Source organism: Anoplopoma fimbria, chromosome 15, assembly GCF_027596085.1.
Source record: "Anoplopoma fimbria isolate UVic2021 breed Golden Eagle Sablefish chromosome 15, Afim_UVic_2022, whole genome shotgun sequence".
NCBI classification, from domain to species: domain Eukaryota; kingdom Metazoa; phylum Chordata; class Actinopteri; order Perciformes; family Anoplopomatidae; genus Anoplopoma; species Anoplopoma fimbria.
The window spans coordinates 16,119,787-16,135,445 of record NC_072463.1 but is presented as its reverse complement, the minus strand read 5'-3'; the positions used below and the strand labels follow the sequence as shown (position 1 = coordinate 16,135,445).

The following is a 15,659-nucleotide window of genomic DNA, read 5'->3' as shown; positions in this document are numbered from 1 at the left end:
AGCCAAGCGTGGCCTGCTGCATTGTCCCTGAATCACCGAGTGATGTTCAAGCGCTGCTCGACATAGTTATTTCCTTAAATAGCACTGAATTCTGGCTAATGGCATTTTTTTTTAGATGGAACGAAGCAGGCTGAAACAAAACCATATCATCTGTTGACGCCTCACCGCGTCATTTGAGTGCTGAAAAGCCGCATCTCAGGACGATGCATCAGCTGTAACCGCCGTGTAAAAGAAATGGAAGGTGGCGGCCATTAAGTAGCACTAAAAGGCACGCATGGCCGGTTCGGCTTTGTGAACTAAGCGCAGAGAAACTGGGATTACAACACACACGGAGGGAGAGCGACATACCAAATAGTTGTTTGATGTTATATTAATGCTTCGAGTATAGTACAGAGAACCTTTTAAGCACACAAAGTACTGCCGTGATCTTAAATTCAGCAAACAGAAAAAAGGTTTCATGTCACCATTTGAGATTGTGAAAAGGTGTTGTAAGAGGCTTTCCTGCTTTGAGAACTCCTTTAATCCAAGTAGTTCTTTTGAAATACCTAAAAACAGGTCAGCTCTTAGGTTGAGCAACAACAAAAAAATACTGACTCGTATTCGCTGCACCTCCAAGAAGACAGCTCTTTGGAAGGACTTCTCCCAGATAGCCAGGTCCGTAGCCAGCTCTACCCTGAAGGTGTGGCTCTGGCCGTGGCCGACCAGAATACTGAAGCACAGGGACTCGTTGTCCTGCTGCTCAGGCGAATGCTCCAGCCCCAAGTAGAGCCTCGCCTGGAGCCAGCAGTCCTCTGCCATCCACAGCTGTAACACAAAATATTAATTATTACATGCTGGGGAAAAGATTTTGCTTCCTCTTAAATAAATTCCGTAGTTCTCAGGTTAAACAAAGAACTTTCACAGTGTAGATTTCCCGGTTCGCCAATCAGAAATATCACCTCAGGTCATGAGAGAGCCCTGTTTAGTAGGCTCCCTGAAACACTATTCCATCTGATAAAAAGAGAAAAAGCAGCCATCTATACTGAGATGAAAGCTGCAGTGATCACATTTTGAACACCCCCGATGCACATCACAGCACCCTGCTCTTAACTTACCTTGTGGACCTTGAAAAGAACCTCATAGAGGTTATACGTTGTTTCAGCTTGTCCCCAGTCAGCGGCACTGATCTATGAAATAAACATAAAGGAACCTGAGATGAAGCGGCAGAATATCAAAGTTGTTTTCTTTTGCACTTGTTTGCAGCACACCTCCTTATCCAAATACTTAATGCTTAGTTATGTATGTTATATATTCTGATTTTCCAGGGTGTGTTTCATTAAAGCGCATGCACTAATGCTTTCCTGCTACATATTCAGGTCCTCTCTACCTCAGGGATACTGACTTCTGCCATATTTCAACAAAAGCCTGCTTACAGGTGCTGCATGCTTTCAGTTCATGGAACCATAGTTTTGACGACTGTACAATAAACACACTATGTTCAGGACTAATGCAATCTGTCAGAAATATGGCTGATGACATCTCACACTAACAGCTCGTCAACATGAAATGTTGGTGCCGTTTTATTGGTCTGTGTCAAGATAAACAACGCTCTACATTTGGACAGACTTTACTGCTGCTCTCACCGGCTCCCATCAGGCTTTAGTTGTGTTCTGAAAGCTAACACGAAAACTTCCCCAATTTAAAATAAAAAAAAAAAAAATCTTATTTAGCCTGTGGAAGGATCAGCCTTAAGAAGAAATCAGAGACATTTCCTGCTGCATTAAGACAACTTGTGTACCATATATATATATGGTCCATGAAGGCAGTTCCTCTATGTTAAGTGTCTTTGCAGAGATGCTTATGCTGGTTTAAATGAGCAATATTTATTTTAAGCCAATTACTTTTTTGGCACAGAACACTGATATCTGAAGTCTCTAGAGTGAGGCATCACTCACAATGCTGTTGAAAATTATCTAACATTGATGGTTTTCTCTTCGCTGTGGCGCTGCCCCTAGCAGAGCTAAAGACAGTCTGCCCCCACACAGGCCTGTTTGATGCTATCAACATCTCAGTTTGAGTGTCTGTGCTAGACGAGGCCAGACTATTGTCTTGGAAACAAACAGCTGGAGTTACCATCTCTTATCTAACACGCAGCAAGAAATGTAGTGAGGGAATTGACAATATGTGCTTTACAGACAGCTGCCTTATTCTGCACAGTCGTCTGTGAACCAGTGTTGGAGACTTCGGCAAACTGGAGAATACAGAACTCAAGATGCAACGCTTTGGTCCACAGAAGGCACATACTGTATGAGCTACTACGTCACTCATGGATGTGAGATTTGCATCAAGCATCCATGTTATCCTGGTGAGATGAGGCCGGGGTCAGTGGCAGGTCAAATTGTAGTGGTGGCGGTATTCTCCAGCAAAGCAGCTGGCCGAACGTCTCAGCTCTGTGTCACAGAACTCTGCCTTCTCGCTGAGAGTGAAATAAGATCAACACTACTCTCATGTTTGTACATCAAATATGAAGCCACAGCCAGCAGCCGTGTAGCTTTGCTTAGCATAAATATTATGTGCCGGACATGTCTTGATCAGACACTGTAGCTTCTTTGCCCTGTTGTCAACAGCTTCAGCAACCTTCAGCAAGAAAGCAAATAACAATATTTTACATAATGTCTTAATATTCCCTTAAAGTAAACTATTCAGATTAGTCTCTCATAAAGACTGCACAAGTGATGGCTCTAATCCCACTTGATCAGGGTCAGGAAATATCAGTTTGAAATCTTTATAGACCAATCATTTTTGTCATCCTTTTCTGCTTTCTTGTTTTAAGAAGAGGGTCGAACAAGATGCTGCAATTGGAGCCAGCTTGGACCCATCGGCTATAGGTCTGATGACAATTTAGCCTCTTAGAAGCTCACAAAGAGTGATAGGAAAGAGGGGGGCTAGACAGGTCCCCAAACACAAAGTCTGCCTTTAATGTTGAGCTTAGAACATGATTGAAAACCAGAGACAAGAGCCTGCTTGGGAACCTTTAAAACAGAGGTGAGCCACAACAGCTTGTCAAACAGAGTCAAAGTATGACGAAAGCTCCTCCACAGGAGGAAGGACAGACCAACACAGACTGAACAAATCATAATGTGCACACCCCAACCATGGCACAACAAATCACAGTGTCCAGAGAGTAAACATGATTAACCTGCCGAAACACTTGCCAAATGAAGTAAGAAGATGAAAGAGGCATACTTTGGACTAGAGTGTTTTTTATACTAATGGGGTAAGGGCTTATGTCATATCACTAACAAACACAGCACAAAAGGCTAGAATCCTTTTGTTCACTAGCCCTGGCAGTCAGGCGGAAACATTTTAAAAACTGATACTGGACCTGTATTAAATATCATCTGTTGGCCAGCGGCCACTTTGGATTTCTCTCAGACCACTTGGAGATAGGAAACACTTTCTGAATTATACAGTGAAGTTTTGGTTAAGCTATAAAGCCTTAAGGGCATTCATTACTGTGATTGTGTTAGTACTATGATGAGGAGCTGCATCTTGCACCAGTGGAGAACATTCTTCTGAATTTCAGCAAGGACAAAATGCATAATGCCACCAAAAAGAGTGAATGGCTGAAACTATTGGTGAGATGTTACATTAAAAAAGGAGTAAAACAGGTTTTATATAATACAATATTATCTACAGTTGTATGGTGTAACAACAATGCTAACACTGCTAAAACACCGGAGCAGTTAGTATTACTGATTATTACACCTTTAACCAGATTGGAATGAAATCAGTCAGTAAAGAGTATAGCTTGAATAAAACCTGAAGTTTAGCAGCGTGGTTTGATACTTAAACCTCAGAGGTGGCAAAAATCAAATCTCGCTTAAAAAGGTGCAATGTGAAACATATGGCCAGAATTTTAGTTTTAAACATTCAAAAATCATCCATATCCGTGATAAATGTTGGAAATCGTTCGTCCACTCATTGACGAACGATGAGGTTTGATGCTGAACTCAACTTTTCTTTTTAGACTGGTAGGTAATCAAATGTTGGGTATTGAGCTAAATGCATATTTAGTGCAATTAATCACGAAACAAATTGTACGGAAAAACCTTCCAAATATCGTAGATATATAGTTTTGATGCGGTTTTCTTTTATCTATGGTCTTGCTAAAACTGAGCTAGGTAAGTTTTATTATAAACCATAGACTGTTGCCACACATCAATATATAAGATAGTGGTGTTATTGTTAGCAGCTCTCAGAGTTTTGAATTTTGCGCTAGTTAGTAGTTCAGGAATAGGGATCAGAACTTTCCTTTTTGGTTTGGAGCATGTGGCCAGGTGTAACACATTGCACCTTTAACTAATCCAGTGCATCAAATGTGATACATGTTGACAGATCTAATTAACATCACATTGTAAAAATGAAAACAGCAATAGTGCATAATCATGTATAATCCCTGTTTAACTGACACAACAGTCAGCCATGATCACAACAAATATAAATTCAGCACCAATTACTGCTTGCCTGTCTTCTCTTATTAAATTATAACTGAAGCATATAGTATTTCACAGATGCTGCCAACTTGTTTTAAAAACGCAGCCCGTGCAGCACGCTAGGGGACAATAACAGTTCAGTGAGCAGCAGACATAAAATCTGACAAAAAGACCCTGAACACTTTCTTATGCTGAGTTTAAGTCACAGTATTAATCATTTGCACGTGTGAGTATAAATTCTGCGATAACCTTCAGATGTTTTTGACAAAAATCCATTTTGAAATTAGCTTTAAAACAGATCGGAATGAATAAAGTAGAGTTTTTTTCAAAGCAAAAAATGATACAGTCAAGTTACCGGGGGGCTTCTGAAGATATAAAAATATGGTCCTCTCAGTGCCAGGAACTTGAATGCTGAAGTTCTACCAGCGGCGCTGCCCTCTGGGCTTTCACATGCCCAGCCCATGTGAACAATCTGCAGAGATATAGAAGATGACGTTTACACAGGTTTAATATTAGAATTAGAATTTTTTATTTTTTTTTAAGTAGAAGAAATAAACACAAAAGACAATTATTCTTGCTCAATAAACAGACCAGAATAGCAAAATGTGCTTTGAGTTAAAGAACTACAAAGAGGCATCTGTGACGGGATACATTTGAAAGACACCCCGCTGTACAGTGGCGGTGCAGTCTCAGCTGCAATGCAACAATTTACCTTTTATCTACCTCAGATGACTTGGGATGTTCCTCTGCTTTCCTCTAAGCAGCATAACTGTACTGTATGTACTGTGCCGCTTCATCTGCTACACTGCATCTACACTGGATCTTGTGATGAATAATGCACATCAATTTTTACATGCTGGTCTTGACTCCTTCCTGACCATCTGCTGACTGGAATATTCCAAAATGTTTCCAAGCTCTTTATTGGCCTGTGGACAAAATCCAGAGCTGCCAGGACAGCTGCGTCGTATGCAGATGATATGATTCCGTACACCTGTACGATGTAACATTTTTCTTGCAAAGAAGGCTGTGAGTGAACAGCCTGGGGAAGGATCTCCTTAGCTGCAATTATGTATCTAGTTTCAAGTCTATTGGACTGGAATGACAAAATAGGCCGGTGTCAGCATACCTGATCATCTGAAGAGCAGTATTTGTTGACGATCTTGATCTGTGAGAAAAATGAAAATAGCAATCAGTGATTATAAAAAGATAACAGATATGACTATTTGCAACAGTCATACATGTATGTTTAATCTATAAATGGTCACCATTTGAGGCAACTTGCATTTTTCCAGTTTCATTCATTTACTTGATAAAACTCAAGATAATGTCCAATATAAACCTCAATAATAATGTGAAAACCACCCTGAGGCTCCAAGCAAGTATAAAGTTAGAGTCCCAGAAACAGTGTTTACCTCTCCCAAAGTGTATCTTGGAGGTGAAGATAATGAGAAATGTTGCCAAGCAGTGCAAAACATTTCCAGACTGAATGGACCCCCTGCTGTGTCAGCATATTGCACTCAGCATGGGGACGGCTCCTGTCTCGCCTCACCTCCGTTACAAAGTGAAGGTAAATTGTCACTTGAAGCCCTTATATAATTAGGCACTAACAAGCTGCCCGATTCTTTCTGCTTTAGTCTCTCGAAGAGAACATCAAACAGTATCAAGTAGTCCTCCACCCTGCCGGATGACAGTCATCCTCAAACACATGAGGGACCCCATTGGTGTCTCAGAGTCTATTTAAAGGTTGTAGGTCATTAAAACAAAAGTTCCGCTCTCTCCCAAAGCGGGCACACAATTACATCCTGATTGGCCATTTAGCAATCACACTCCACGTCCGTAATTAGGTGATGCAGGCATGAATTAATCACACTTTTTTAAAAAAGGCAGCTGTGCGATCGACGAACGCGGGGGATACAGTACGTCTGCATTCTCAACAAAAATGCGTCACATCATCAGTGTGATAATCAAAGTGAAATAGGAGGAAATGAGAGAAAGAGAGAGACAGAGAGAGAGAAGTGCACATGCCGAATGACTACTTTGCAGTCATTAATTAGGTATCAGAGAGGCTGCTTTTTGTCAGCAGAGGGGGAGAGGTGCCACTGGGACTCAATGAGTGCTTGTCAGGAAGGGTCCATCAAAACTATGCTGCTGTCGTCTATGTGACTGTGAAAAATGAAAAAGGGGAAAATACATGTAGAAACTGTGGGCAAAACATATCTATTACATGTTTCTAGGTTTGCTTTATTAAGATGGTGTTATGGATTTAAAAAAGATAAGTGGATTATAGGTTAAAACTCACTGAGTTTTTTTTAATGGCATAAACTAATAATCTGGCCATTGCGATTACGTAAACAGGCCCTATTATGCCATTTTCCGGGTGCATATTTTTATCTCAAGTTACAGTTACAACATGTTTACGTGCGTTAATGCTCATAATCCTCCTTGTTTTTCTCATCCTGGCTGTCCTGCAGCACCTCTTCTCACCCTCTCTCTGAAATGCTCCGTTGTAGTGTTTGTTCCTCCCTCCAGAAAGCGAAGTCTGCCCTGATTGGTCAGCTAGCCCGCTCTGTTGTGATTGGTCAACGTTTCACATTTAAAAAAACTCTTCCTCTGGAGCTCTTTTGTTGTTTGAGGGCCAAACTAGCCGGAAGGAGTCTTACGTCAGTTCTGTAACATTACGACCTCATAAAGTTACGGAAGTGAAGGAAAGAATTCAATCGAGCCGTTTCAGGAGCTCAGGAGCTTCTGAGGGGGAGGGTTACTCCTTTTAGGCGTGGACTTCAGGTTTTACACTCTAGGGACCTTTTACATGTACAAAAATATATATAACACACTAAAGGAGAGGGAAAAAGTGGAAAAGCATAATAGGACCACTTTAAAATGACCACATAAATTAAATCAAATATACCATCTTCTTTAAGAACAAAAAATATATATATATGTTATGCAAGTTATTATGCTTGACTTGTTAAGTTAACGGATGTCATGAGAGTTCAATCAAGTACTCACATATTTAAAATGATCACAAATATGTGAAAATCACTTCTTTTTTTTCACCTTCAATTTCAATAAAGACCAGCTGAAAGATCCAAGCAGGTCGTTAATGTTTAGAGATGGACTCACATTCTCCTGTGTTAAGTCATTGATATTTGTAGATATTGCTTGGAGCCAGTCGGTGCTTTCTGCAGCAGTGCAAAATTGAAGAATATTGGTGCTGGCTCCATCCAAGGCAAAGATTTCAAAACAGTTGGACCTAAAGGAGAGAAGAGGTCAAAATTAGGCAGGCGCGTTGGGGATTGAAAGGCACATTGCACAAAGTGAAGCTCGAGCTGCTCGTTACTTCTGTCAAGTTACTTTAGGCAGTTAGACTTGTAAACCTCTTACATAAGCTTGATGGGCTTTTGACAACTAGTTATAAAAACAGATGCTTTGGAGAGACGCTTCACGAGTCTTTAAACATCCTGAGAATGACAGTCGTATTTGGGTGAATGTTTCTCTGATCACATTTTTTCTGTGGTAAGGTAACAACTGTTTTTAGAATTGAATGTCCCTAGAAGAACAAAGCATGACTCAGCTACTGGCTGCAATAAAAAGGATAAAAACTTATCTGCATTCAACAGTGCAGGACAGCCCCATAAATATACAGTAAATTGTGGCTTCAATGCATAAAAAAATAAAACAGTTTAGCATTTCGGGAAAATACACTTAAATGCTTTCTGGAAGAGCGTTAGATGACATGTTTGATATATTTTGAGAAAGCGACCCATCACAAATAAGGATTTCATTATTTTACAGTGCATGTTATTTTGTATTTGGCATCTTTAAGGGACATTATAAGAATTCTGTCATCTCCGTGGAGCTCTTCAAGGTTAAGGTGCTTTTCCGACACACAATTCAAGTTTTCAGTAGATAGGGTGTTGATGAGGTCATCTAAAGAGAGAGATCGCACTCATCAGCAAAATCTGATATTATTTGAGATTTCATTTCCATGTATTTGCATGCTGCTGATACATTTAGCCTCAAGGATAGTTGTCGTTTAACACAGAAGCACTTTTTATGTGATGGTTTAGCATCCCATGAGACGGAGTGGAGACTTTGCAACATTAGGGGGAATAACGTGAAGGCTAGAGGAAATGTTGAACATTGAGTGCACATGAGAAGCGGGGAGATGTTGTGGAGGTACGTGAGGTGAAGGCTGATAAACAGAAAAAACTGAAGGAACTGAATGCACAGTATGAGGAGGGAAATTCTCTAAGACAGCTCCTTAACCAAACAGTTCTCCCTCACACACACACACACACACAAACACACGCACGCACGCACACGCACGCTCCTCAAGGTTTGATGTTACAAAGTCAGCATTCCTAACAAATCCTCTGGTGAGCATGGCTTTCATACTGTATCTGCAATCGGCTTGTTAAAATCGTATGTTCCGCTGGCTGTGAACTGACCCTGCAGCTCTCCAGGGGTGATTTTCACTGGACTTAAATGTTGTTGTTTTTTATTAAATAAGGGGGGCAATTCTCTCTGTGTCAGTGTGCCTGACCCAAATTAGCTATACGCTGTGATTTGTATGACTGTAAAGCATCAGTAATAGATGTTTCTTTTTTCTATGATTTGTCTTGCAAAGCATCGGTCTTCTCTTTTATTGAGAACTGCAGAGATAAAGTGAGCAACTGATGAAATGACATTAGACAGAATCTAGAGTATATCAGTTGGATGCCTTTCAATTAATGCAAACCCTTTGAGGGCATGCAGTAATGGGGATGGGAGAGGAATGCAAGAAGGGATGAAAGTGCAATGAATGAAGAGCTCCAAAGGCAGAGATTAATCAAAGTGACAGACAGCTGGCGGATCAATGTCATGAGAACACAACCCTGTCACCTTCAGTGAGCAGAACTAAAAACCTGACTGAGAGATGGGATCTAGGGGGAGTGTGATTCTTTCTTAAATTCAAACAGTTCCCAACGGCATAAACTATTGCGCCTTGCCTGCTGACTAGGCAGTAATAAAACTCATTGAGATGGAACAGCGTCATATCACCTGGTCAATATGCATGAAAAAAGTATTGGGGGACGGGAAAAGTGTTTTTGGAGGAATCCAGCTGTGAGTGAGAGGGAATATGTGTCTACTGATAAGTAACACAGGGATACAAGCAATCTTTGGGGCATTTCGTTTTTCAGCATAATTAATGACAGAAACATGTTTGCTTTTGAATCAGTGATACTTGAATCAAACTAGTAGCACACAGCTGAATAAAAAAAACCTAGGACTGGATCATAAATCATCGTATTCTTCTCATTAATTCCAACATAACCGATGGCTAATATACGGAAAAGGCTGAACGCTTTTATTCTTGCCATTTGTAGGTTTCTATACCCTTTTACAAATGTCAGTTTGGACAGCTCAAACAAAAAGCACAGAGTACCTTACTATCAGTGCCTAGTCTGACAACCGCCTGGAGAATCTGTGCGGGGAAAGAAACAAGAACTACACTCTGCTTTTTCACGGTCAGCTATTCATGTGACCTCGGTTACAGACACCTTTTTTATACATGAACAAAAAACAATTCTCCAGTATATTGGGTAATTGAGAGAAAAAACTATGTCATCCCATCTGGGAGCATATGTACTAGAAATGATCACAAAAACATTTTGTGAGGTTACAGATACAACAACAACACGGTCTGCAGAGTCCACATCAACATTAGCTGAGTCAACAATACCTTCCCATCAACAGTAATGGTAGCTCCTCTTGCTTTACCCTGAAACTCGGAGTTGCAATATTGATCACAACTTCAATGAGGGTGGCTTTAAGTACTTTAAGGAAACAGTAAGAACATTAACACGCAGCTTGAACAAGAAAGGCGTGCATTGGAAAAGCTATAGCTAAAGATTATATACATTACATTTAGATTTTTATATATATCTTTTTTAAAAGGTATAGGAGGCTTGGTGACATAGCTACTAGCAGGGCTATTTGGCTAACTGCTGTACCGAGAGAGCTAACTAGCCTGATTTGCGCTAGCTTCTCAGTAAACTGATCTGTTGACTCACCCTGACATTTTGTTCATCATTGAACACCATTTTGTTCAGTAAAAAAAATGATTGAGGAGGGAAAATAAAGCTTTCTAAACTATGAAATTTGCTAATGGCCAGTTAGCAAACTTGTTGGCCTAGTTTAGGTGCAAACAGGACAAATATACAGTGTTTTCAAAAGACACATTTGTACCGTCTCAAAACTTTCTGCAAACTGCTGCTCTGTTGAACAGTTTTATATTTTCGACAAAGACAGTTCAATAAAATTGAATGGTCAACCACAGCTAATAAGCTACAATAGCTTCCTGCATTTTGGACTCTCCTGTTCTTCATCCCATGGATGTATAAACAGAACTTGATACAGGGTCGGAGGAGACGCCCCGTTCATTCCTTTAAAAGTTCATCATTGCCGTATGAAGCAAAAAAAAGGATTGAATTCTGAGTGTAGTATTCAAATGAAAATAAACAAATCTTTCACATTAAGGGGCCTAAAGCGCACCAGCATTACCATTAACGTTACAAAACTTGCCAAGTGTAAGACCATGGGAAAAAATCTTTAGGAGATCTATGACACCACGGAGCCAGAAAATGGCATTTCTACCATTGGCCACTAACTAAATTTTGCTACAAAGTTTGGCGCTCTTCCTGAATGCTTGCTCCTTTCCATCAAGAGTTAGCACTGTAAAGAGGCTTTCTATTGGTCAAAGGTGCAAATATGCTTGTGACCAAAGTTAACTTGGGGCGTAACAATCACGCAGCTTAATTTTCTCAATGGGATCAATTAATCTCGCCTCTAAATTAACAATATGACAGCCTGGTGCAGATCTTTATAAAGAAATAACACCTAAATGAAAACATAAGACACTACATCCCCCAAACCTGATCTGTCTAATGTGAGACAACGCAACACAACTTATATTTTTGTTTTATATTTGTTTCTTCCTAAGCTTAAACTGTGAAAAAAACACTTGGTTAGGCACACGTCTACTTTAAGATGAGGTGTGATCATTAGATTCGAGTTTGAGATGGAAATTAATCGGTTTCTTACTTTCATTTTTTTAATAAACTAGTCAGAGAGAAAAGCAGGCAAATTAAATGAATTGGGTCCAATATCTAAGATTCTCAGCATCAATTAAATAAATGTAAATAAACTAGGAAGTAAGTAAGTAAGTAAGAAAGAAAGAATTGAAGTTCCTCTGCCAGTCTGCTAACCGGTAAAAGGTATAAAGGACACTTGACCTCACACTTGTGTCAACAGATCCAATGTTTGTACAGCAGAGGGGTTTTTGGTTGCTTTTTGTTGCCAGGCTCCCTAGCCTCTAATCTCACAACTGCCATCTCTCCTCTGTCATGTTAAAAAGAGATAAAATTAATTTGTGTTCTGGTAAAAGTGAAATGCAAAAGAATGATAAGTGAAATGATAAATTGTAATCATCGGATCATGACAGTGCTAGATTAAGAAAGGAAAAGATTACCATAAATTATCCAAAGAAACAAACTAAGTTTCTCCATGTTCCTCTGCGATCATCTTGGCAAATATTCTCAACTGTTGACCCTAGTTAACATCCAAACTGATCTGATCTGTATTTGTGCATTCTGATATACCCATGTCGGCCATGTTTTGCAGAGCAAACTCTTGATATTGACGTGCTTGCTGCCTCCAGGGCTCCTTATCGACTGAACTCCATGCTATTCCAGATTCAGTGCGGGGTTGCCTGGGTTTAGTGTGACTAAGCTCCAAATCTCATCGATACATTCCTTCAATATTTCCCTCTGCGGCAAAGCAGTCATTAAACTGTTGATTGGACTTAACACCTGGCAGAATTAGTTTTACAGGATTGCAGCTTTATCCAAATAAAGCCTAGAGGCTAAGGGGAAGTCTGAGGTATCTGAGCACTCCTCAGTAGTGCAGACGAGCATAGAAAAGGTGCTGTTCCATTCCATCCTTACTCCCGCCAGAGGCAGTGCTTTAACACTGTAAGTCTTCCATCTTGCTCACATGCAGGTAGACTATATAAACAATGTCACGTGTGACCTTGGATAACTCTAACTCAGACTGACTTCAGTGGCCCGCAGCAACTGTGCCACAGAGTTTGTCTGACGGCAGCCTTATGTTTTAACTCTTCTTGCTGTCAGACTGGTTTGACTCCTCTTCAATCCCGAAGAGGACCAAGACCTTTTTCTCCTCTGGACTTGGTCTGAGCGTCTGAGGGAATTTTGGTTTTGTTACTTGGATTTTTTTGATCGTTCAATACTTTTTTATTGAATTTTTATACATTTGCTTTTCCCACCTTGTTAAACTGTTCAGTGTTTCTCTATTTGTTATTATGTTAATGACTCAATAAGTGGCTCAAAGGAGAGAACCAGTGTTGCAATTTGGGACCAAAAAAATGCAGATGAGAGATACAGCTTTGTCTTTATAGTTTTGTTTAAGCATACTAACTTTCTACCATAATAAATAACGCTGCTCACTGACCCAAAAGTACATCAATCAATCAAAATCCATTTGTCAATGTGCCTCTATGTTCCCTCTTAATGTTTATTAGCCTATTTATTCATGATGATGACTATTATGATAAGTGCTACCATAGTTACCAACGTAATTACTATCATTAGCAATGATCCGACATTTGTTTGGCTTCCTCTTCTCTATTCTTTTGTACTATAATGACTTTAGTATAAGTGTAATAACAGGTTTAAATGTTGATCCAGAGTTGCTGTGTTGAAACTTACGACAACCTATCCCTTCCATTGACAGGGGGACATTCTCCTACAGTATAGACTCGATACTTCTTTATAATCGGTACATAATAAGATTGCGAGGAGATATTTAGCCATATTTTTTCCTCTTTTGAGCAGTTTGACCAGGTCCGTGAACCTTGGAGTTGCCACTGCTGGCTCAGGTGTGAGTGGCAGACACCAACAAAGATTGCACATTAAAAAATGAAATTTGAAGACACATCTTTGGACATTGGTTAGGGTATCATTGGAGAAGGAGAACCCAATAGTTTCAAGTAGCGCCAGTGTGATTCTGCTGCCCTGGTCCCTGACATATTTGTGTGAACTGAGCTTTTCTAGTCTAACTCAGATCAACAACATCTACAGGGAGAACAGGCTGTGGTCCAGCAGCTCAGTGTCAGCTTCTCATCCATCCCTACCAGAATAGAGCGGTTGTGTCTATGTGCATCGTCCCAGGCTGAGGTTTCTCATTAATAGTAAGCGCATTTATGCATTTTTATACCTCTCCCTCTCTCTCTCATTACAACCATTGGGGTGCATGTGTTGGACCTCGGAGAGATGTTCAGTGTTACAACATTTTAAACAGGGTTGACTGACATTTTACATATTTTTAAAGGGTGCCGTGAATGGTGAAAAAGGTTGAGAAACCAGCTGCCTTTGGCTTTAAATTGGATAAAACCCAATGAGGTGTCCAATAAACAAGTTTAATAAACATTTCTAATTAACTCCGCAGCGCAGACTTCCATTATTTCTTTATCATTATGTACTTGCTATTCTAGAATTGTGGAACTAGACACACCCTAAAGACCAGGAGACTTCTGCTCAGCAAGAGTGCAAGAAGTGATAAGGAAAACTGACTAAGGTGAATCATTTCTAATTTGAAAATAAACAATTTGAAAAGATTCAATTTTATATTTCATTTAGCTCATTTTTTGCATACAGCTATTCATTGTTACTCGGCCCCATAAATACATGGTACTACACGTAGAATATCAGTATATTATTTAAGCCAAACTGGTTGTATTTTGGCCAATAAATAATTATCCAAATATAAAAGACATAAAAAAATGTTAATTGTCTTCTTGTCAGACTGTGATAATACTCATTTTGTAATTAGTGTCGGTCATGAGTTTACCAAACACAAATACGTGTAGGAGTGAGTTGGAATAACTGAATGTGATTCAGCCTTGTATATTAGCATGCTATATGAGATCTGACGTTTTGGCTGCCAAATGTTAGCAGCACTATCTGTAATTTCTGTAAAACAATCCACCTTTTCTTTGCCCCTCACTTTGAAAAATAAAACGTACTGATCGAAAAAGCTTCAAAAGAAAGAAAAAACGAAAAAAACCAAAACTGTTTGCATGAAAATCAATACAAAAAGGACAGGCATAATAATCAAATGCATTAACAAGCTCGCCCAGTGTTCTCACAGTCACACCTTCTGAGCCCGAGCCTCACAGCTGCGGTGACCTTCTAAGCTGTTTATGCCTGCGCATAGATATTGGCATTAACGTCCCCTCGCTTAAATGAAAAGTGCTTGCTAAGCCAACAACTGTGCTCAGTGAACTGTGTACCTTGGAGGTGAATTATATCATGCTGGATTACCCTTACCTTAATTGATCTGTGCCAGCTTTGTATCTGGAGACTCTGGCCATCAACAAGGGCAGGGAGACAGCATCCAGCCAGCGCTTCTCATACTTCGGCTCATTAGCTGAGGGCGAAGGGGGTGATGGAGCCTGCGTGGAATACATGAACAATGCCAATGAGCTTCTTGCTCCTTTTGATCAAAGAGGATGTGGTCTGTATGAAACACTTGCACCATTTACATGATCAAAGAAATTGTTTCTTGACTCGGATTAATCAGTAGTATGTAATGTAGCAGTATTCCACTGACATCAAAATGACAGACTTTGACACAGAGGATTGCTTTAAGGGTAAAATCTGCACCATCAACCATTATTATCTAATTAAAGTCTTCACCAGCTTCTACACACGCACACGCGCACACGCACACACACACACACACACACACACACACACACCAGGTGAACAATCACTTTCCCAAAAACAAAACAAACAGCTGAATTATCAAAATAATGCCTTTCTTTTCTTATTGTGCAATGACGCAGACACCACAGCAGTGAGAGCCAGACTATATTTTCTACAGCTATGCATAATATTGACAACATTTTTGTTGTAGATATTTGACTAATGATGTTCAATTTTCCTCACTTTTATGAATGTTAAGGAAGCCGTTAAAAACAATCAAGCTTATCTCCTATGTACGAGACCGCTTGAGATAGCATCTCCAACATAGGAGATATTATCCGTCTCACTTTTTTGTAATGGAACGATCACTCCAATAAATCACTAACGATTGTTATCTTCTCCTTTTAAGACACAC

At 39.9% G+C, this 15,659-nt stretch overlaps 1 protein-coding gene across 2 annotated transcripts in view; it reads right to left on the bottom strand.

Annotated features, from left to right (window-relative positions):
* The window catches only part of sntg2 (syntrophin, gamma 2), a 76,215-nt gene that overhangs the window by 17,470 nt on the left and 43,086 nt on the right, over positions 1–15,659 (bottom strand). For both annotated transcript variants that reach the window (XM_054613960.1, XM_054613961.1), the window contains exons 9-14: positions 14,867–14,991; positions 7,599–7,728; positions 5,602–5,640; positions 4,831–4,947; positions 1,095–1,166; positions 595–804 (exon numbers count right to left, since the gene is read on the bottom strand). In XM_054613960.1, coding sequence (XP_054469935.1) covers positions 595–804; positions 1,095–1,166; positions 4,831–4,947; positions 5,602–5,640; positions 7,599–7,728; positions 14,867–14,991 — 693 coding nt within the window. The remainder of the gene's footprint in view (positions 1–594; positions 805–1,094; positions 1,167–4,830; positions 4,948–5,601; positions 5,641–7,598; positions 7,729–14,866; positions 14,992–15,659) is intronic.